This window comes from Caretta caretta, chromosome 7, assembly GCF_965140235.1.
Source record: "Caretta caretta isolate rCarCar2 chromosome 7, rCarCar1.hap1, whole genome shotgun sequence".
In the NCBI taxonomy this organism is placed as follows: domain Eukaryota; kingdom Metazoa; phylum Chordata; order Testudines; family Cheloniidae; genus Caretta; species Caretta caretta.
In genome coordinates this window covers 25,377,810-25,399,401 of record NC_134212.1, presented here as the reverse complement: position 1 = coordinate 25,399,401, position 21,592 = coordinate 25,377,810, and the positions used below count along the sequence as shown (strand labels likewise).

The 21,592-nt window shown below is 41.4% G+C and overlaps 1 protein-coding gene and 1 long non-coding RNA gene across 7 annotated transcripts in view; both read right to left on the bottom strand.

Annotated features, from left to right (window-relative positions):
• Positions 1 to 21,592, bottom strand: part of DNAH12 (dynein axonemal heavy chain 12) — a 177,429-nt gene that overhangs the window by 62,630 nt on the left and 93,207 nt on the right. For all 6 annotated transcript variants that reach the window (XM_048856800.2, XM_048856798.2, XM_048856795.2 and 3 more), the window contains 7 exons: positions 19,117 to 19,416; positions 16,775 to 16,953; positions 15,021 to 15,213; positions 13,509 to 13,670; positions 7,090 to 7,284; positions 6,053 to 6,186; positions 5,494 to 5,656 (listed from right to left, as the gene is read on the bottom strand). In XM_048856800.2, coding sequence (XP_048712757.1) covers positions 5,494 to 5,656; positions 6,053 to 6,186; positions 7,090 to 7,284; positions 13,509 to 13,670; positions 15,021 to 15,213; positions 16,775 to 16,953; positions 19,117 to 19,416 — 1,326 coding nt within the window. The remainder of the gene's footprint in view (positions 1 to 5,493; positions 5,657 to 6,052; positions 6,187 to 7,089; positions 7,285 to 13,508; positions 13,671 to 15,020; positions 15,214 to 16,774; positions 16,954 to 19,116; positions 19,417 to 21,592) is intronic.
• Positions 205 to 3,378, bottom strand: LOC125639521 (uncharacterized). Its single transcript, XR_012669210.1, has 2 exons — positions 1,537 to 3,378; positions 205 to 800 (listed from the first exon to the last, which is right to left on the bottom strand). It is a non-coding gene; the product is annotated as an uncharacterized LOC125639521 (long non-coding RNA).

The following is a 21,592-nucleotide window of genomic DNA, read 5'->3' as shown; positions in this document are numbered from 1 at the left end:
ATGATTAGAAGAGCACAGCAGGAAGCGCTGCATATCAGAGAAGCTTTGAAAACCAGGTTCATGACTGGCCAGGGTACCTTGTGACACTTCTGTTTGTTTCTCCTTGATGAAAACCCAACCCCTTGGTTGACTAATTCCCTGTTAGCCACCTGCCCTCCCCACTTTGATCACAGCTTGCTTGCAAAGGAAATAAAGTCACTATCATTTAAAAACCATGTATTCTTTATTAATTGATTATAAAAATAGGGAGATAACTCACAAGGTAGCCCGGGCGGGGTGTGGGAGGAGGGTAGGAGGGAAGAAAAAGGCCACTTCAAAACTTGTTGAATGACAGCCTTCTGTTGCTTGGGCTGTCCACTGGGTGGAGTGGTTGGGTGCCCGGAGCCCCCTCCACCCCCTCCGCGTTCTTGGGTGTCTGGGTGAGGAGGCTATGGAACTTGGGGAGGAGGGAAGGTGGTTAAACAGGGGCTGCAGCAGCAGTCTGTGATTCTGCTGCCGTTCCTGAACCTCCATCAGATGCCAGAGCATGTCCGTTTGATTCTGCAGTAGCTCCAGCGTTGCATCCTGCCTCCTCTCATCTTCCTGCTGCCACCTCTCATCTTGATCATCCCTCCTGTCCTCATATTCATTGGCTTCTTTCCTGTACTGTGCTACTGTGTCCCTCCACACATTCTGCTGAGCTCTGTCAGTGCCGGACGACTGCATGAACTCAGAGAACATTTCATCGCATGTGCGGTTTTTTTGCCGCCTTATCTGAGATAGCCTTTGGGACAGAGGAGGGAGGCTTGAAACATTTGCAGCTGCGGGAGGAAAAAAAGGGAGTGAAGTATTTAAAAAGATACATTTTACAGAACAATGGCTATACTCTTTCACAGTGAACAACACTATTCACTTGACATAGCACATGTGATTTCAGTACAAGGCAGCATTTTGCATCTTATATTGAGTGCCTGCGGCTTTGGTGTTAGAGATAACACACGCAGTGCCAGGCAACAGAATTTGGCTTGCAGGCGGCCATGGTAACTTGGCTAACTGCAGGGAGGATTTCTTTTCAGCCACAGGCAAACAGCCCAGTAGGAACGGCCACCTCTGAATGTCCCCTTAATTAAATTCCCTGTATTTCAACCAGGTTACCATGAACGATATCACAGGATACCTGAGGATAGTACAGAGAGATAAAGAATGGATGTTGCTTGAATGCCAGCAAACACTGGGGACCATACACTGCCAGGCTTTGTCATGTAATGAGATCAGATTACTTGCTACTAGCATGGTGTGGTAAAGTGTCCTACCATGGAGGACGGAATAAGGCTGCTCTCCCCAGAAACCTTCTGCAAAGGCTTTTAGAGTTTCATGGAGCTTTTAGAGCTTCATGGAGATGTCCCTGGAGGATTTCCGCTCCATCCCCAGACACGTTAACAGACTTTTCCCAGTAGCTGTACTGGCCACGAATACATCCCAAGTCCTCAGGACAAATTAATCATTAAAAAACGCTTGCTTTTAAAATATGTATTATATTTAAAAAGGTACACTCACCAGAGGTCCCTTCTCCGGCTTGGTTGAGTTGGGAGGCTATTTTAGTCAGGGTGATAAAAAGATCCTGGCTGTCAGGAAGAATAGTGTACTGTGTGCTCTCTTCAAGCTTGGTCGTCCTCCTCCTCATCTTCCCCGTCCGCAAAATCCTCAGGCATGGCGGAGAGTACCCCGTTATCAGAGTCCACGGACAGGGGTGGGGTAATGGTGGCGGCCCCCCCTAGAATTGCTTGCAGCTCAGCATAGAAGAGGCACGTCTGGGGCTCTGTCCCGGAGCGTCCGTTTGATTCTTTGGTTTTCTGGTATGCTTGTCTGAGCTACATAAGTTTCACGCGGCACCGTGTTGCGTCCCTGCTGTAGCCTCTGTCCATCATGGCCTTGGACATTTTTTGAAATGTTTTGGCATTTCGTCTTTTGGAACATAGTTCTGATAGCACGGATTCGTCTCCCCATACAGCAATCAGATCCAGTACCTCCCGTTTGGTCCATGCTGGAGCTCTTTTTCGATTCTGGGACTGCATGGTCACCTGTGCTGATGAGCTCGCCTGGCCAAACAGGAAATGATATTCAAAAGTTCCCGGAGCTTTTCCTGTACACCTGAACAATGCATCCGAGTTCAGAGTGCTGTCCAGAGCGGTCACAATGGTGCACTGTGGGATAGCTCCGTCGAATTGTGTCCACACTAACCCTAATTTGAAACGGTGATGTCGATTTCAGCGCTAATCCCCTCATCGGGGAGGAGTACAGAAATCTATTTTAAGAGCCCTTTATGTCGACAAAAAAATGGCTTCGTTGTGTGGACAGGTGCAGGGTTAATTTGATTTAACGCTGCTAATTTCAACATAAACTCGTAGTGTAGACCAGGCCTTTGACTGACTGCAAATTTAATGAGGAAGTGAGAGATGAGTTGATGAAGCAGTGTTTGGATCCAGATCAGGTTTATTACATACAGAGTTTGAGATCTGAGTCTGAGGCAAAATCAGGGTTAGGGTTCACATTTGGATTAGTCCATGCCATTATCTCACAAATTGTTCTCTGAGGGCTTGTCTACATGGGTTGTATGTGTGTCTATGTGTTAATCTGCATTAATTTGAATTAATCTGATATGAAAATGACTGAGTACACATGACACAAATCATGACAGCGCATTAACTCCAAATTCATTGCCAACACTGGAATCCTCTTTTAAAGTGCATTAATTTCAATGAGAATTGAATTAATGTGTTGTATTATTCATGTTCATGGACTGCTGCTGTGCACTACTTGGCAGTTCTCCAACTGCTATCCCATGCTGTTTGTGAGTGTCCGTTACTGATCTGTGTACCTGTGTGCCTTTCACTATTCTGGGAAGTTGACCTGATGTACAAAGCTCTGTAAAAACTGGTACAAGGGCCAGAATTTGCCTTTTTGCTCCTGGATTCAAATACATCAGCATTGCTGTGATATAGAGTCATAGAGTTTAAGGTCAGAAGGGACCACCAGATCATCTAGCCTGACCTCCTGTATATTACAGGATGCCATCACCACCACCACCCGTGTACTAAATCCAGCAACTGAAAATTAGACAAAATATTACAGCCCACAAAAGACTGGACTGTGCCACAAGCAGAGAATAGGAGGGACCGAGGTGCACCAGTGCTCAAGCCCTAAAATACCAAGGAAATGATTAATTGTTACATACCCAGATAATCCTGGCAAGTGACCGACACCCACACGCTGCAGAGAAAGGCGAAAAAACCCCAAGGTCACTCCCAATTTGACCTGGGAGAAAATTCCTTCCCACCCCCACACATGGTAATCAGTTAGAGCCTGAAAATGTGAGCAAGAATCAGCCAGCAAAACACATGAGAGAGAGACTGCTCAGTGCCACCTTATAGCCCTGGCTCTTCCCATCCAATGTCCCATCTCCAGCCAGGGCCATTCCTGATGCCTCACAGGAAGAAGATAAAAAACATCTCTCAGAATACATTGAGGGTGGGGGGAATCCCTTCCTGACCCCTGCTGAAACCCTGAAGCATGAACTCTGGGAACAAAAAACATAAACCAGAAATGAGTCCCAGGGCTGTTGAGCCCTGCCCCACCATACAATTGCACTCATAAATTTGTCTAGCTCTCTCTTAAAACTAATTAAGCTATTTGCCCACACAATTCCTATTGGGCTATCACTCCAGAAGCCTTATAATATGCCTCAAGCAGCCACTTGGAGTGTGTTGAGACCCTTGATCTCAATCTGTTAGTACAGCAAACTCTTGTGGACAAACACTGGAATAAAGATATTTTTGTGTACATTGCTGAGCAGATCTCCATGAGAGTTCACAACCAGGATGCGGACTGTCACGGATTGTGGGGGAGTCAGGGCCATGCACGCCCCACTTCCTGTGATTCACCATGACTCTCAGCCAGCCAGTAAAACAGAAGGTTTATTAGATGACAGGAACACAGTCCAAAATAGAGCTTGTAGGTACAGACAACAGGACCCGTTCAGTCAGATCCATCTTGGGGGGCAGGGAGCCCAGACCCCGGTGCTGGGCCTCCCTCCGTTTCCCCAGCCAGCTCCAAATTGACACTCCCCCCAGCCTCTCCTCTGGCCTTTGTCTCTCTCGTGGGCAAGACGACCATCTGATCTTTTTTCTCCAACACTTTCAGATGGCATCTTGCAGGGGAGGGGCCCAGGCCATCGGCCGTTCTCTGTGCAGACACCTGCACATCCCTTCCCTCTAGGGCTCTACAACAATCACACACCCTTATCCCCCGACCTAGATACTTAAGAAATGCATAGGGGAACTGAGGCACCCACACAGTATTCAGAGAAAACAAGTTTTTTCCTGCAGCTTCCCATCTATTCCACAAACAGCACCACCTTTCTTTCAGACAGCTCAATGTACACTTCACTACCATTCCACAACTACTGACGTAATAGTTAAACAGTTACTTCCTTCTGTCCAAGTGACCTTTGAATGGCTTCTTTAACCAGGGAAATAGAGAATAAACTGGGTCTCTCGCCAGATAGTTGAAGCAATCTCCACACCATTAATATCCATAGTGAGCTTGGATGCAAACTGTCCTTTCTCCATTAAGGTAAACTGAAGTGAATTCTCGAAGATCCTGGTACTGTGGACCCTTCCAGACCACCCTCTATTTACGTTAATAAGCCTGCCACAGTGATCAACCAGTCCTTAAAGCACCAGGCAGAAATACCCCTTTCTGTTTATAAACTCTGAGCTCTGGTACAGGGGGCAAATAATAGGCACACAGGTCCCATCAACTGCTCCAATACAGTATGGAAACCCAGGCGTGCAAAGCCATCAAACTCCTGAGCACTACCAAGCTTTATAACCTGGTGCAATAGTACCTTATGCATGGCATCGCACATCTGCATAACAATGGCATCAGCAGTCAATCTCCCTACACCTAATTGGTTGGTTACAAATCAATAACACTTGTGAGTGGCCAGCTTCCGATGGCATTGGCAACCTGCTTCTCAACAGGTATAGGGGACTCCTCACTGTGGATTAAATCCCTTGTGTAGACAAGCCCTGAGATTTCTGCCCAAAATAAAACCTGAATTGTGAAAATCTTATAAGACCTCCTGTTCTCATGACACTTCTGATATTCTGGCACCAAAGCTTACATGCATAGCTATTCTGATGAGGTTTTTGGCTACATCTGAGCCAAAACTGAAAAATAAATTCTCTGCTATTTTTAGAGAGAGAAGGTGGATGAGGTAATATCTTTTATTGGACCAACTTTTGTTGGTGAGAGAGACAAGCATTCAAGCTACACAGACCACTTCTTAATCCAAAACCAAACCCATAGGGGTTGTTTCAGATGTAGGGATTGGAATCTAACTCCCACCTTGGAAATTTTAAGGTTTTGATTTGAGGTTCTGCTTTTGGCTTGTCTCTATAGAACTGTTTCTGAGTTCAATTTCTGCCTGTTCTAATATGTGTATCTACTCACCTGAGATTCAGCAAAAGCTAGTTTATCTAGTCCATTAGTATAACCCTTTTTGGCTTTCATCACAGTATCCCGTTTTTGAGTTAAAAGTTGCTGGAAGGCAGCAATGAGTTCAAGATAAGAAGTAGGAGTGACATAGTTATGTCGTCTCAGGGTTTCCAAGAATCTATGGAAAAGAAAGATAATCTTTCTAACTACAGTTAATGAAACATAAAAGGGGTGGAAAATAAAAAGTGTGACAACTAACAGGAATGATCCATTTGTTTCAAAAATAAAAAAGTCACACAAACATGTTCTAAACTTGCACAGTTCTTCAAATTTACAAATTCACAGTACAGAAATTATCAGTAATGACGGTGACTAAACTACCTTACTAAGTAATGTGGTCCATCACCTAATTGCCTTAATTGTTAACAAATGTTCTAACCTAGTACTTTATTTTTAATTTTAGATTATTCTTAATTTTACCACTTTTGATAGCATAAAAAGTCTCATCTTATCCTCCTTATACCTTTATTTATATAAAATATCACCCCGTTTTTTAAAAATATACAAAACTAACTTTTCAGAGAGTGACAAAACAGAAGTATGGAAGTGTTTACAGATGGGCACCACTTCTTGACGTTCATTGTCTGTGAGCTGAAGTGTTTCTAAGAATTTATTAGCCACACGTTCAAGGGCATCTTCAGGCCATGGCTGAAAAAAAAGGCAGAGGGAGGAAATAAAATGTAGGTGTTACCACTCATGATTTGTGCAAAGATGTAATTTTTACACTTTGGAACAAGTAATTTCTTTAATGCGTCCAACAAATTATGTCTCAAGAAATGGTTTGCTGGTGGCTAATCAATAGATCTAGCTGCAGTTTAATTGCTGATAACACCATTTGTAAGGACTGTTGCCTTTAGCAATTAAAGGTAATTATCCAGGTTTTAGTTCTGCTAAGGAATCTCTATCTTCAGTTTTTCCCAGCAGCATAGGAAAACACTGTGCAGCATCACAAAGTGAAATCTCCCCCACACTTGTCAGCCATTCCAAATTGCTTACACCTTTGCTTCCAACTTGTTGATCCTGTAAACTGGCAACAGAAATTATGAACGTATTACTTTTTCACCCAACTGATTTTGTTAACAAAAAAAATCTAGGTTAATTATACACTGTTATATTGGAACCAAGATTCAGATGTGAACAACTATTTTAAAATCTTGAATGCCTTGAGACACAGCACATCATATATTATCTGATTAAACAAAACAATCAATAATCAGCAAATGAAGGAATGAAGCATCATTAGAGAGCAAGTTGTTGATGACAGAGTAACACTAGGAACAACCGTGCTGAAACTGGTCAGCCCCTACAATATTCTGCATCTCGACATTCTAATTTTTTTAAATTATTTTTTAGCTTTACCTGTAACAGGGTGAAATATCAAATAGTTTCTCAAAAACATGAGTGAGGATGACTTGTTATACTTTAAATATTTTGAGAGAGGCTGACCCCTGCTAGCCAGAGGGTAGAAGGGAAACATAATGGGGTATGAAAATACAGGTATTATTAGAAAACTGAAACCCTCTGTTGAGGCAGCAACATATTTTTACAAACCTGGAACCAGTCAATAGTACAACAATTGATGAGAGACGGGAATTGTCTCAGACGATTGCGGAAAGCATCTCCGATTGGGCTGAATGCTACCACAACGTGGAGATTTTCTTTGCAGCGGTTCACGAAGTAGGCAAACAAGGCCAGGGGACTGAGTTCATCATGTTTACTGCCAGCTTGAGCTACTGCACGAACTCCCTAGAGAATAATGGATGGGATGGGGAAGCCTGTGATTAATAACCTGTCATTAAATACTGTATTTCAAAATGATTTAAATCATCCTTTTTTGACATCACATGATCTAAAATGTAGTATAGGTAAAATAAGACAAAACCTGCTAATAAACAGAATAAAATTAGAAAAACAGAACAATAAGCAAATAATATTTGGGGGTGCCACACTCGTATTTATCTAAAAGAAAAGGAGTACTCGTGGCACCTTAGAGACTAACAAATTTGTTTGAGCATAAGCTTTTGAGAGCTACAGCTCACTGCCTCCGATGAAGTGGGCTGTAGCTCACGAAAACTTATGCTCAAATAAATTTGTTAGTCTCTAAGGTGCCACAAGTACTCCTTTTCTTTTTGCGAATACAGAATAACACGGCTGCTACTCTGAAACCTGTCGTATTTATCTGTAACTCTGCCACCACTATTCTAGAACTAATTTCCTGCTGGTTTGACCAATCTAGTATTCTAGATTAGGATAAAGATTAAAATGTGACCTTCTCTTTATGGGGAGGTTATAAATCACATTCTGAAAATCAGAATTTGAAATGGAACCTCCTCAGGCAATAAAGTATCTTAGCCTTTTATTAGTAACACAACAATAAGACAATTAAAATCAATCTTCAACCACTTACAAAAACATTTTAAAAGATATAAATTATTAATATAAATTAAAAAGGTGCAAATTATTATCCTCATTTTAAGGAAAGTCACTCATAAAAATCAATGTTCTTCTTCCTCTAATATACATTTTAAGTGCCATATACCACACCAACCTCCTAAACTACATTTCATAAAAATAAACAACTTACTGAAAGCATTTTTGAAAGTGATACTCAAAACAATTCATTAAAAGGATGTGCAGTATTTACCTACAGGTAGAGAAGGATTCAAATGTCCAGATACACAAACATATCATATTTAATCATTTGCAAAAACTTTTCTTAGAAGAAGAAACCTTATATTCTGAATATATGAAGCATCTACACCGTTACTCTGTACTGTTCTTACAATACAATAAATACTGATCTCAATTAACTAACAATCCACAAAAAACAGATCATCCATTTCCCTAAAATTCAAAAGTTTTTTCCACAAAATCTGACTATTTCACATAACCTAGCAATTATTTTTTAGAAATCTATAAAGTGGAAAGATAGATTGGTGACAGAATTATTTTGATTGAACATATTTTTATGAACAATGAATGAGTTTATCTCAACTGACATGCTGCAGAATAACTACCAGATTTAAATGCTACATGGAAAAAAATTATTTGAAATTAAAGAATATGTTCAAAAGAACTATGAAATTGAAACAGAACTATCCGTAGCCAACCATCTTTAATAAATACTTGGTTAAAATGAAAAGATAATACCTTAAAAATCCAATCAATTAAAATCATCATATAATCTAACTTCTTTGCAAATTATATGGAATGCTGCTCTCAATATATTTATCAAACCACAATGAAAGAAATGTTTTTTTTTAAAATGTATCAAGTAACATAACTAATTAAATAAAAACATTTGTGCATGTACGGTGCATCAACTTCTATGAGTTTTGGAAATGTAACACCCTGATGGTTCATTAGTTGACATACCATGGACATGTGAAAAGATTAAGACCTAAATTTTCAAAATACTACTCTAATTTTGAATGTCCAACTTATGAAACCTAAGCCCTGATTTTTGGAAGTGCTAAGCACTCAAAATGTGTGAACAGTATTCTGAAAATGGAAAAGGAGTACTTGTGGCAATTTAGAGACTAACAAATTTACTTGAGCATAAGCTTTCGTGAGCTATAGCTCACTTCATTAAGGTGCCACTAGTACTCCTTTTCTTTTTGCGAATACAGACTAACACGGCTGCTACTCTGTTAATTGTATCCAGTTTGCAAATTAATTCCAATTCAGCAGTGTCTTGTTGGAGTCTGTTTTTGAAGTTTTTTTGTTGAAGAATTGCTACATTTAGGTCTGTAATCGAGTGACCAAAGAGATTGAAGTGTTCTCCGACTGGTTTTTGAATGTTATAATTCTTGACGTCTGATTTGTGTCCATTTATTCTTTTACATAGAGGTTGTCCAGTTTGGCCAATGTACATGGCAGAGGGGCATTGCTGGCACATATCACATTGGTAGATGTGCAGGTGAACGAGCCTCTGATAGTGTGGCTGATGCAATTAGGCCCTATGATGGTGTCCCCTGAATAGATATGTGGACACAGTCGGCAACAGGCTTTGTTGCAAGGATAGGTTCCTGGGTTAGTGGTTCTGTTGTGTGGTGGGTGGTTGCTGGTGAGTATTTGCTTCAGGTTGGGGGGCTGTCTGTAAGCAAGGACTGGCCTGTCTCCCAAGATCTGTGAGAGTGATGGGTCGTCCTTCAGGATAGGTTGTAGATCCTTGATGATGCGTTGGAGAGGTTTTAGTTGGGGGCTGAAGGTGATGGCTAGTGGTGTTCTGTTGTTTTCTTTGTTGGGCCTGTCCTGTAGTAGGTGACTTCTGGGTACTCTTCTGGCTCTGTCAATCTGTTTCTTCACTTCCGCAGGTGGGTATTGTAGTTGTAAGAATGGTTGATAGAGATCTTGTAGGTGTTTTTCTCTGTCTGAGGGGTTGGAGCAAATGCGGTTGTATCATAGAGCTTGGCTGTAGACAATGGATCGTGTGATGTGGTCTGGATGAAAGCTGGAGGCATGTAGGTAGGAATAGTGGTCAGTAGGTTTCCGGTATAGGGTGGTGTTGATGTGACCATCACTTATTAGCACCGTAGCGTCCAGGAAGTGGATCTGTTGTGTGGACTGGTCCAGTCCAAGGTTGATGGTGGGATGGAAATTATTGAAATCATGGTGGAATTCCTCAAGGGCTTCTTTTCCATGGGTCCAGATGATGAAGATGTCATCAATATAGCGCAAGTAGAGTCGGGGCGTTAGGGGACGAGAGCTGAGGAAGTGTTGTTCTAAGTCAGCCATAAAAATGTTGGCATACTGTGGGGCCACGCAGGTACCCACAGCAGTGCCGCTGATTTGAAGGTGTACATTGTCCCCAAATGTGAACCTCAGAAACAACTCTGACATCATAATCAAAAAGGCTGACAAAGGAGGTGCTGTTGTCATCATGAATAGGTCAGAATATGAACAAGAGGCTACTAGGCAGCTCTCCAACACCACTTTCTACAAGCCATTACCCTCTGATCCCACTGAGGGTTACCAAAAGAAACTACAGCACTTGCTCAAGAAACTCCCTGAAAAAGCACAAGAACAAATCCGCACAGACACATCCCTGGAATCCCGACCTGGGGTATTCTATCTGCTATCCAAGATCCATAAACCTGGAAATCCTGGATGCCCCATCATCTCAGGCATTGGCACCCTGACAGCAGGATTGTCTGGCTATGTAGACACCCTCCTCAGGCCCTACGCTACCAGCACTCCCAGCTACCTTCGAGACACCACTGACTTCCTGAGGAAACTACAATCCATCAGTGATCTTCCTGAAAACACCATCCTGGCCACTATGGATGTAGAAGCCCTCTACACCAACATTCAACACAAAGATGGACTACAAGCCGTCAGGAACACTATCCCCGATAATGTCATGGCAAACCTGGTGGCTGAACTTTGTGACTTTGTCCTTACCCATAACTATTTTACATTTGGGGACAATGTATACCTTCAAATCAGTAAAAAGAAAAGGAGTACTTGTGGCACCTTAGAGACTAACCAATTTATTTGAGCATGAGCTTTCGTGAGCCACAGCTCACTTCATCAGATGTGTACCGTGGAAACTGCAGCAGACTTTATATACACACAGTGGCACTGCTGTGGGTACCTGCATGGCCCCACAGTATGCCAACATTTTTATGGCTGACTTAGAACAACGCTTCCTCAGCTCTCGTCCCCTAACACCCCTACTCTACTTGCGCTATATTGATGACATCTTCATCATCTGGACCCATGGAAAAGAAGCCCTTGAGGAATTCCACCATGATTTCAACAATTTCCATCCCACCATCAACCTCAGCCTGGACCAGTCCACATAAGAGATCCACTTTCTGGACACTATGGTGCTAATAAGCGATGGTCACATAAACACCACCCTATCCCGGAAACCTACTGACTGCTATTCCTATCTACATGCCTCCAGCTTTCATCCAGACCACACCACACGATCCATGCTCTACGATACAACCGCATTTGCTCCAACCCCTCAGACAGAGAAAAACACCTACAAGATCTCTATCAACCATTCTTACAACTACAATACCCACCTGCTGAAGTGAACAAACAGATTGACAGAGCCAGAAGAGTACCCAGAAGTCACCTACTTCATGACAGGTCCAACAAAGAAAACAACAGAATGCCACTAGCCATCACCTTCAGCCCCCAATTAAAACCTCTCCAACGCATCATCAAGGATCTACAACCTATCCTGAAGGACGACCCATCACTCTCACAGATCTTGGGAGACAGGCCAGTCCTCGCTTACAGACAGCCCCCCAACCTGAAGCAAATACTCACCAGCAACCACACAACAGAACCACTAACCCAGGAACCTATTCTTGCAACAAAGCCCGTTGCCAACTGTGTCCACATATCTATTCAGGGGACACCATCATAGGGCCTAATCGCATCAGCCACACTATCAGAGGCTCGTTCACCTGCACATCTACCAATGTGATATATGCCATCATGTGCTAGCAATGCCCCTCTGCCATGTACATTGGCCAAACTGGACAACCTCTATGTAAAAGAATAAATGGACACAAATCAGACGTCAAGAATTATAACATTCAAAAACCAGTCGGAGAACACTTCAATCTCTTTGGTCACTCGATTACAGATCTAAAAGTTGCAATTCTTCAACAAAAAGACTTCAAAAACAGACTCCAGCGAGCGACTGCTGAATTGGAATTAATTTGCAAACTGGATACAATTGACTTAGGCTTGAATAAAGACTGGGAGTGGATGGGTCATTACACAAAGTAAAACTATTTCCCCATGTTTATTCCGCCCCTCCCCCCCCCGCTCCCACCGTTCCTCAGACGTTCTTGTCAACTGCTGGAAATGGCCCACCTTGATTATCACTACAAAAGGTTTTTTCCCCCCCACTCTCCTGCTGGTAATAGCTCACCTTAAGTGATCACTCTGGTTACAGTGTGTATGGTAACACCCATTGTTTCATGTTATCTATGTATATAAATCTCCCCACTGTATTTTCCACTGAATGCATCCGATGAAGTGAGCTGTAGCTCACAAAAGCTTACGCTCAAATAAATTTGTTAGTCTCTAAGGTGCCACAAGTACTCCTTTTCTTTTTGTGAATACAGACTAACACAGCTGCTACTCTGTATTCTGAAAATGTAGGTCTAACCCTATTCTGGGAAGATATAATTGATGACATACACTTTCTGCCCATTTCTGGCCTTGGTTATACTAGTGCACTTGCCACTGATTTCCATGTAAACTGCAGGGGTGCAGTGAAAAAGTGATTTGTGCTTTTATTATGGCATTCCACAAACAAAACAACCCTCCCCAACCACACACACCAACAATACACATACACCATCAAACAACGTCCTCCTACCTTTGTTTAAAAGGGATTGAAGTATGTTAAATGTGACATGCCACCAAAAGAAAAACAAGGAATTGCCTAGTTATGGGACATTTAACCATGCCCTAATGCCCACACAAGAAGCTTCTACTGACAGAGACAGACTACATAGTCCCAGAGAACTTATTTCTTCCTCCAAGTAATAAGAAAAAGTTCAAATCCATCATTACAAGCTCAGCAACATTAGCAAATATTGAGGGTTGGCATATAAGCAGAAGTTACGTGTATAGTGTGTTATGTATGTGTGAGGAAAGCATGAGCTCAGAATTAAGGTTTGTACCAGAGGCAGGATGTATCAACCATCCCATTTTATAAACAAGTTAACACAATTTACAAGAAGATCTTGTGAAAACAAGCTTTCATGAGATCCAGTAAAAGTCATTAAATGAACTGTACATATCCAAATGGGCACTTTAAAAAAGGTATATATTGTTAAATTCTTGATGCAAAAATTTTGCAGTTTTGTTTTAAAATTGTGTTGCTGGGGCAAGTTAACTTATGGTTCCCCTTTTAAATTTACTGTTTATTGTCAAACCACAATGAAAATAAGAGATTACATTTTAAGAGAAATATAGCCATTTTTTAAGGATACCTCCATAATGTCTTGTTTTTCATCTGCTGCAAAAAGATTAGGTACTTCTCCAGTATTGAGAACACTGTCAATATCTTCCAAGAAAGCTTCTTCTTTAATCTGTGTGTCTGTGATTATAAACACAGTTTTCAAGCCCTTCATGCCTGCACTCTTCAGAAGGTTCTATAAGGTTCAAAAAATTAACTTTAAGTCGATTTGAAAGTATGGCACACTCTGGAACACACTTCTTGAAAATTAAAACCAGAACACATGCCTGTTAATCATGGGCGGTGGGTGAAACGTCCCATGGGGGAGGCAAGCTCCTTGTCCTGCCTCTTCCGTCCACAGCCCCGCCCACACTCCACCCCTGCTCTGCCCCAGATCCCGCCCCCACCCACCACTGACTCGCCACTCACCTCTTCACCCTTCCAAGATCCCCCCCTCTGCTCACCTCCTCCCCACCCGCTGCTCGCCTCCTCCCCCTCCCCCCGCGCCAGACCCTTTCCCTGCCCGCTATGAGACCCCCCACCACCACCTGCTGTGCAGCTGGCTTGCCACTCGCCTCCTCACCCTGCAGCTGCCCCCCACCCCGTGACTACCTCCCCCCTTTTCACCTTAAAACACTAATAACATTCCCCAAGGGAGCTGAACAGGCAACAAGTATAGCTCAATTGCCAGATAGATTCTCCTCTGGGTGGCAGGGAGTTCGGTGTATGCTATATAGAGAGAGATGAAAAGCCAGGCTACCTGCACCAACCTGAAGCCTAATCTCTCCTTTTGAAAAAGTGCTTGTCATTGACAGCCTGCATTAAGGCAGTAGTTTAATCACTTTTCTTACACAAAATTCCCTGCCAGACTCGTTTACTTAAACTGGGTTTGAATAAAATGCCTAGATCAAGAAATAAACTCACTAGCTATGTCAGCTCCTCCTTGAGCCAGGTTAACACTTACTTCTTCTGGGTACAGAGAATAACTGAAGGGTTGTCATTTGGAAACTGTTTTTAATCCCAATAATACATTTTCCTACAATATAAAAGCCAGCTGAATGTGGCCAAAGGCTTCCTGGGCATTGGCAAATACCTGTTAAATGGCTTCATTACTACTTTAATGGCTCTTTAACAGTTGCAGTGATCTCTGCTACTAGGTCTCTGGAAGGCTTTTTCACTGTGTAAAGTTACTCAGGGATCCCCTCCGCTCACCTTCTCACTCCTTCCATCCACGTCTGCCACTGACTCCCTGCTGGCATTCTCACACATACACACACGCCCCGCAGGAAGGAGGGGGTGAGGAGAGATGTGGCTGGCAGCTGTGGGGACCTCCAAAGGGAAAGAGGATGGGGTAGAGGAGGAAGATTCACCCCAGGCAGCAGCAGCAAGCCATGGGAGCTTCAGGGAAGGGTCAGAGCAGGGAGGGGAAGAGGCGATAGGGTGGGGGCACCAGAGCCTAGGTGTCGGGTAGCAGGGATGGCTGTGCTAGTGGAGGCAATGCCTCCCCTTGCCTATTATACCTGCCACCCATTATGTTAACACCCACCTTCAGATCTTCTCTCCATTCATTCATACCATAGCTCTTAGAGATCTCTGGCTGAAAAATATACATTTTTGCCATGGCTGTAGCCAAACGGGTCAAAGACTGACGTCCACTCCCTCCCATTCCAACCAGTAAGACATTGCCACCTGACTGCTTTAGAATACGACTTATCCGAGACAAATGTTCCAACACGTACCTGACAATGAAATAGATTAAACATCATGATGAAAAGAGACAAAGTACATTTATAAATGTTTTACATTTTTCTAAGCTAATATTTTTATGTTCTGTCAATAAGTCTGGGAGATGAGAACAGAAAGTCATGTTTGCCCAACTTCCTGCCCAGAAGAGTACCTCCAAAGCTGGATATGTAGCCATTAAACCAATCTTTCATAACTGTTGTGACAACTATATACACATCACCCGATCACTAAATATAAGCTTTAGGAATTAGTGGGCTTGGACTGATGGAGATGTCAATCTAAAAGAAGAAATCAACAGATAAGGAAATTTCCAAGTCTAAAGCACAGTTGCTCTGTTAGTCCTAACTTTTGGGAAATATCAATAGTATGAACAGAATAGGGAAGAATACATGGGAAAGAATATGGGATAGGTCAATGTTTTCCCCCTTCAAAATGCATTTTGTTGCTGATTTTGGGAAACACAGAATTGAGCAATTTCTTTAAAAGGTGGCATCTGGAGATGACTGAATGAAAGTTAGTGCACTGGAACAGCAAAAAAGCTATTTTCCCATCCTCATATTTGAACAGTGTGTCAGAAAGGAGATGAAGAGGAAGACCACCAAAAGTAAGAGTCTTGCTTTCAACCTTGGCTGGGAGAGGGGTAAGAATTCCTTCCTAAGGAAGCACAAAACTCATTTAAGAAGATGAAGGGGGACACCATTTAAATTGGTTTCAGAAAAGTTCAATCATCTCAAAGAAAGCAAATTCTGACTTATCCTGAAAAGCCAGTTCAGGATATTTTTTTATGTGCTTGGTCACTAGGAGACCAGTGGCTTGGTCTGATCAGCCTAGAACCTCACAGGAGGAACTGCAGCTGTGATTAGTAGGGCATGGCTGTGCATCCCCTCTCAGACTTGGAATTCCTTTCCCTGGTGAAATGAGGGTCCAGAAGCCACAAGCAAAAGTGGTGGAATTCTCCCCTAACAGATAGTTAGAGAGTCACTTCACAGCTAAAAGAAAAAGAGTATTTGTGGCACCTTAGAGACTAACCAATTTATTTGAGCATAAGAAAAGTACTCCTTTTCTTTTTGCGAATACAGACTAACACGGCTGCTATTCTGAAACTTCACAGCTATAGTATCATCTGGATCTAGTGCAGCACTTCTAAATTACAAACATGAGTGCTCCTGCAAAGGGTCCCTGGGGAGAAAAATGTTACTTCAAACATCAGTTAACTGAAGAAATAAGCAGAGACATGAAAGGAAAAGATCACTGCTTACCCACCTACTCCCTTTCCCCACCAAAAAAGGAAAAATAAAGTCAGTTGAAAATAACAAAGCAGGATTGCTCGTCTCCCATCAGAACAGAACTTCTGGTGCAAAGTGTAGTGCATTTGCTTCCCAGTAAAATCATTTGAATTGCCCCCAGCATCTGCCAAGAGGTAATGTAATCAGCGACAGTTTGGTGGAGACATGTAAAGGGTAAGAGAGAGGTAAAAAGTGTACTTCTCAAAAATGAATATTATTACAAAGTTGTTTATTGCCTAAAGCTGTTAATAATGCCAAGTATGTGCACCTGAAAATTACAAGGTTCATTCTTGTCTTGTGAGTTTGGTTATATTCTTCCAAACACTGCTCTACAACATCACTGAACTGTTGAACACTTGGAATTTCAACATAAAGTCTTTCATCTCCTTCAAGGTCAGGGTTCATGTAATCACCAAATACCAGACTTCTCATGTCTTCTTCAGTAACCTATGGTATAAAATCAGTAAATTGCAAAGTGAAACTTAATTGTCATTTTCCTACATGGACTAATTAATGAGCAATACATTAGCACACTTTAGAGATCACACTTCCTAGTCACAATACTGATCCAAGTAGACAAGCCCTTTGATACAAGTAACCATTTTTGTTGTTTACTGGATAAACTTTTTTTTTTGTATTGGGGTGTTTTATCAGTGTTTATTGATTAAAACAAAAAATCAAAATCCCTACTAATAGGTCATGTCCAACTCTAGTAAATATTTATTTATTTATTCATTGAACACAATTAATTAAAATGCTGTTCATAGTCTCATGCACAAACATAATCAAAACTTTCAGGATATAACACAGAGGTATGGGTAGCACCCTTCTTCCTCATCTTAGGAAGTAATAACTTGAGCCATAAGGTAAGTTCCTTGTCTACACATCCATTAAATGGCAAAAGAGAGTGGGAAAAACATATTAAAAAACAAAAATCATCCAAAAAACTAGAATGTGATCACAACAAAAAACAGATTGTTCACCTTTATCGGTCCCTTAGAATTTGTATTTACTATGCTAAACAATCTATTCCACCTTGTATTTAGCTATGACACTCCAAGTGCCTTTCACAGGCCTGAAGAAGAACTCTGTGTAACTTGAAAGCTTGTCTCCTTCACTAATGGAAGTTAGCAATGTTTTAATGCAGAAGTTCATCCATCCTAGCTTCTGTGTAACTGGACTTTTTCTTTCTATTTTTAGACTCCTGAATATCTCAAATAAAGAATCTGCCTAAAAGGGCAAGTCCTAAGCAAAAAAAAAAAAACGGTTAGGTTCAAATAATACTTAAATTATGCCAAAATATCCTTTAAGGGACTTTGAATATGGACAAAACTTGGGAGGGAAATATGAAATGCGGAGCCAGGCTTGGGGGTGAATCCTGGGACTAATATGTGGGACAGCTGTGCCTTTATGAAAAATAAGGAATAGTTCTTTATGACAGAAAGCAGTGAGATCCCCAACATGTCTGATCAAAGTAATAGCTGCTGAGGCTGCACAGAAAGGAACCAGTGGAGAGCACTGACTGAGTTTTGTCTCCAGTGATCCAGTTATATGAGGCACAAGAGGGAGCTGATCTGCTGAGAGAGAAACCTGGAGCAAGAGCTCCCATCTGGGCCACAAGGAAGGTAGGCTGCAGTACCATAGGCCTTATGCCCTATCAAGAGAGGCAGGACTGGAGCTCAGGACAACCCTCAGTCACACTGTGGGCAGAACAAGAGACCTCATTACAATTTCTGCAACAGGGCCTTGAGGAATATTTGGTGTGTATCATGAGGAGCTGGAGCGTTTGTCTTGGATGAAGTAGAAGGAAAACTAAAGAGCTTCAATAAGTTGCAAGAGGAAGCTCTGCAGAGAAGAAAATGACCTGGTAATTGGTCTGCCTATCAGCATGAAACCTAAAGAAGGAAGACCACTGATGCAGACTTGAGAATAGAAAAGAACAGAATTATATATATATATACACACTATCAATAAATCAACTACACAGACATTATTATGAATTAATCTCAGTGTGCAAGACCTCTAACACATAATATACAAAGTCACATAAACTAAAGGTGTATCAGTCAAGCCTTTAAAAGTGACATACTAATCTGGTTATTCAAACTAGTCCAGAAATTTTCACAAGTCACATCACAGTTTTCTTAAATTTTCAAAAAGATGAAAAATAATTAATTTCCTAGAGTGCTGAAATGCCAGGTATCCTCTTCCCACCCCCCTGACAAGCATGCTATATTCATTTGTTTTATTCTGATTTCCAACAAATATTTTCCTAGCAAAACACAAAAAATTAAATAATTCAATACTATGAATGCCTTGGAAGTGAAATAAACATAACTTTTTTTTTTTTAAAAGTAATGCAGGTAACAAAAAGTACAAACCTTAAGCCTACCTCTTGCCAGCAGGAAAGAAGAGCAAAACCTTTGTTGTAGGTTTGGGGGTTGTTTTGGGTTTTTTTTTTTTTAAATCATGCAACATGCTCCAACAGAGAAGGGCACCAAGACAGATGAGATAGAACCGAGATAAAATAGCCACTGCTAAAATTCAGACATTATGATACAGAAAATAATAAAAATTAATTGTTTTGTAATGGAAAATGTGATTACTTACAGGTGCGTTCCCTTGCCTTAGATGTGCAAAAACAATGTCAAACGCTTCTTTGAAATGGTCTTTCACTATGTCTCTCATTATTTTGAACAACCAGGCTCTATCAGAGTCATCCACAAGTCGGTCATAAAATACTCGAAATACTTCATGCACAAACAGACGAATCATTGTATGCTTGGTTTCAACTGATTCTTTTTTAATGAGTAAGCAGCCTTGGACAACACGTGAAAAGTCACGCAGGTTGAATGTGTAATGTGATTTGGCTGGTGTTGGGAGCAGGTTTTTCATGGCTTTCTTATATACCTTAAATATGAAAAATGAACAAAAACATTTATTATACTATCAACATGCATCATCACAATATCAGATAATATATGGTATACTCCCTACAGTTGTCTGGAACATTTCATCTGTCTTTAGTTCATGCTGTGTGATGAAATGGAGACGTTTGTTAAGAATATTACATTCAGTGTAATGAACACTGTTAGCAGGCATTTTTCCCATCTGCTCTAAGATAGAGGCTACATGCCCTGTGTAGGGTCAAAATATTAACCCAATTAACAGACAAATTAACAATAAAACAATAAAATTTAGTCCAAATCTTCTCCCCAGGCCTGGTCCTAGGTTCTTAGTTTAGGGTTGCTCAGTTCTTCTGCTATAACCTCTCCATCTCAGACCAAAAGCTGTCAAGGTAGCCCAACTCCAATGCTTCCTGTCTTTAATTTTACTTAACCCAGACTTTCTGTTTTGACAAGTGTTGTGCAGCAGGGGGCTATTCAGTCCCTGCTTCCAGAATGGGATATTACCCCTTTTTGTCCCAAGTGGGATTTTTGTCCATCCCATCACATGCACTGTTGGAACCCAAACAAATTATTCTTTAAAAAAGGAACAAATAAATTATCCTGTCACACTGGTGTAACAGAAGAGAATATACCAAAAGCCCTTTGAAAAAAAAGAAAGAAAGAAAAAATGAAAATTAAAAGTTAATTCTTGTTCTCTGAAGCTATATGTCATAACACATTACCATTCTCTTAGAGTCCAGGCTCCAGAGTAAGACTGGCAGGTTCTTATATTGGTGCCCATAGTTCATAATCCTAAAACTGCTGGCTTCAGCAGGGGATGGCTCTTGCAGTGGACCATCTTGAGGGTGAGACAGTGCAATTAGCATTCCGAAAGGGGCTCAAAAAAGAGGATCCAAGAGGTTTAGGAGGACAATATTAGGGCCCCATGCTGGAGTCGATTCTCTAGCCTTGGCTAAGTATGTAATGGGCCTTGAGAAACTTCGATACCATTGGGTGAGAAAAGACCATGCATAACTGTACTAGGGGATGACAAGTTGAAACTGTTGCAAGGTGAACCACGATGGACCTGAAGGAAAGGCCAGAATGTTTTTAATGCAATATGCAGCCAAGGATTTTCAATATCAAAACATATAGTTATTCTAGATTGTGCTGGACTGGTCATATTGAAAATCTCTTCAATTTCAAGGAGTAATGATTTTTTCCAAATGGCATTCTACTTTGTATAAGTATTTCTTGCAATGAGCAGTTTCTGTCATGGTTACTCAACCAGCTAACATCCAGGCCATCAGATGCAGTGACTTTTGGTCTGGATGATCATCTAACCATGATTCTGAAACATCATGTTTGGACAGTAAGAGAGTGGAATACGAGGTTGAAAAGACACATCTGTAACAGATCTGTCAGCTAAAGCTACCATGGCCAAAAAGAAGCTATAAAGATAAGTGTGCTTCTGTCCTATCTGATCTTGGCTATCACCCTGGGAATCAGGAGAATTGGTGGAAAAAGCATACAGGAGGTCTCAATTCCATGAGACAAGGACGGCATCAGGTAATGATCCCAGGCTCACGCCCCCTATTGAGCAAAAGTTGCCCTCGGTGGTGAACAGGTCTGTCATAAATATAAAGGGAAGGGTAAACCCCTTTGAAATCCCTCCTGGCCAGGGGAAAGCTCCTCTCACCTGTAAAGGGTTAAGAAGCTAAAGGTAACCTCGCTGGCACCTGACCAAAATGACCAATGAGGAGACAAGATACTTTCAAAAGCTGGGAGGAGGGAGAGAAACAAAGGGTCTGTGTGTCTGTCTGTATGCTGGTTTTCTGCCGGGGATAGACCAGGAATGGAGTCTTAGAACTTTTAGTAAGTAATCTAGCTAGGTATGTGTTAGATTATGATTTCTTTAAATGGCTGAGAAAAGAATTGTGCTGAACAGAATAACTATTTCTGTCTGTGTATCTTTTTTGTAACTTAAGGTTTTGCCTAGAGGGGTTCTCTATGTTTTTGAATCTAATTACCCTGTAAGATATCTACCATTCTGATTTTACAGGGGGGATTTCTTTATTTCTATTTACTCCTATTTTTATTAAAAGTCTTCTTGGAAGAAAACTGAATGCTATTTCATTGTTCTCAGATCCAAGGGTTTGGGTCTGTGGTCACCTATGCAAATTGGTGAGGCTTTTTAT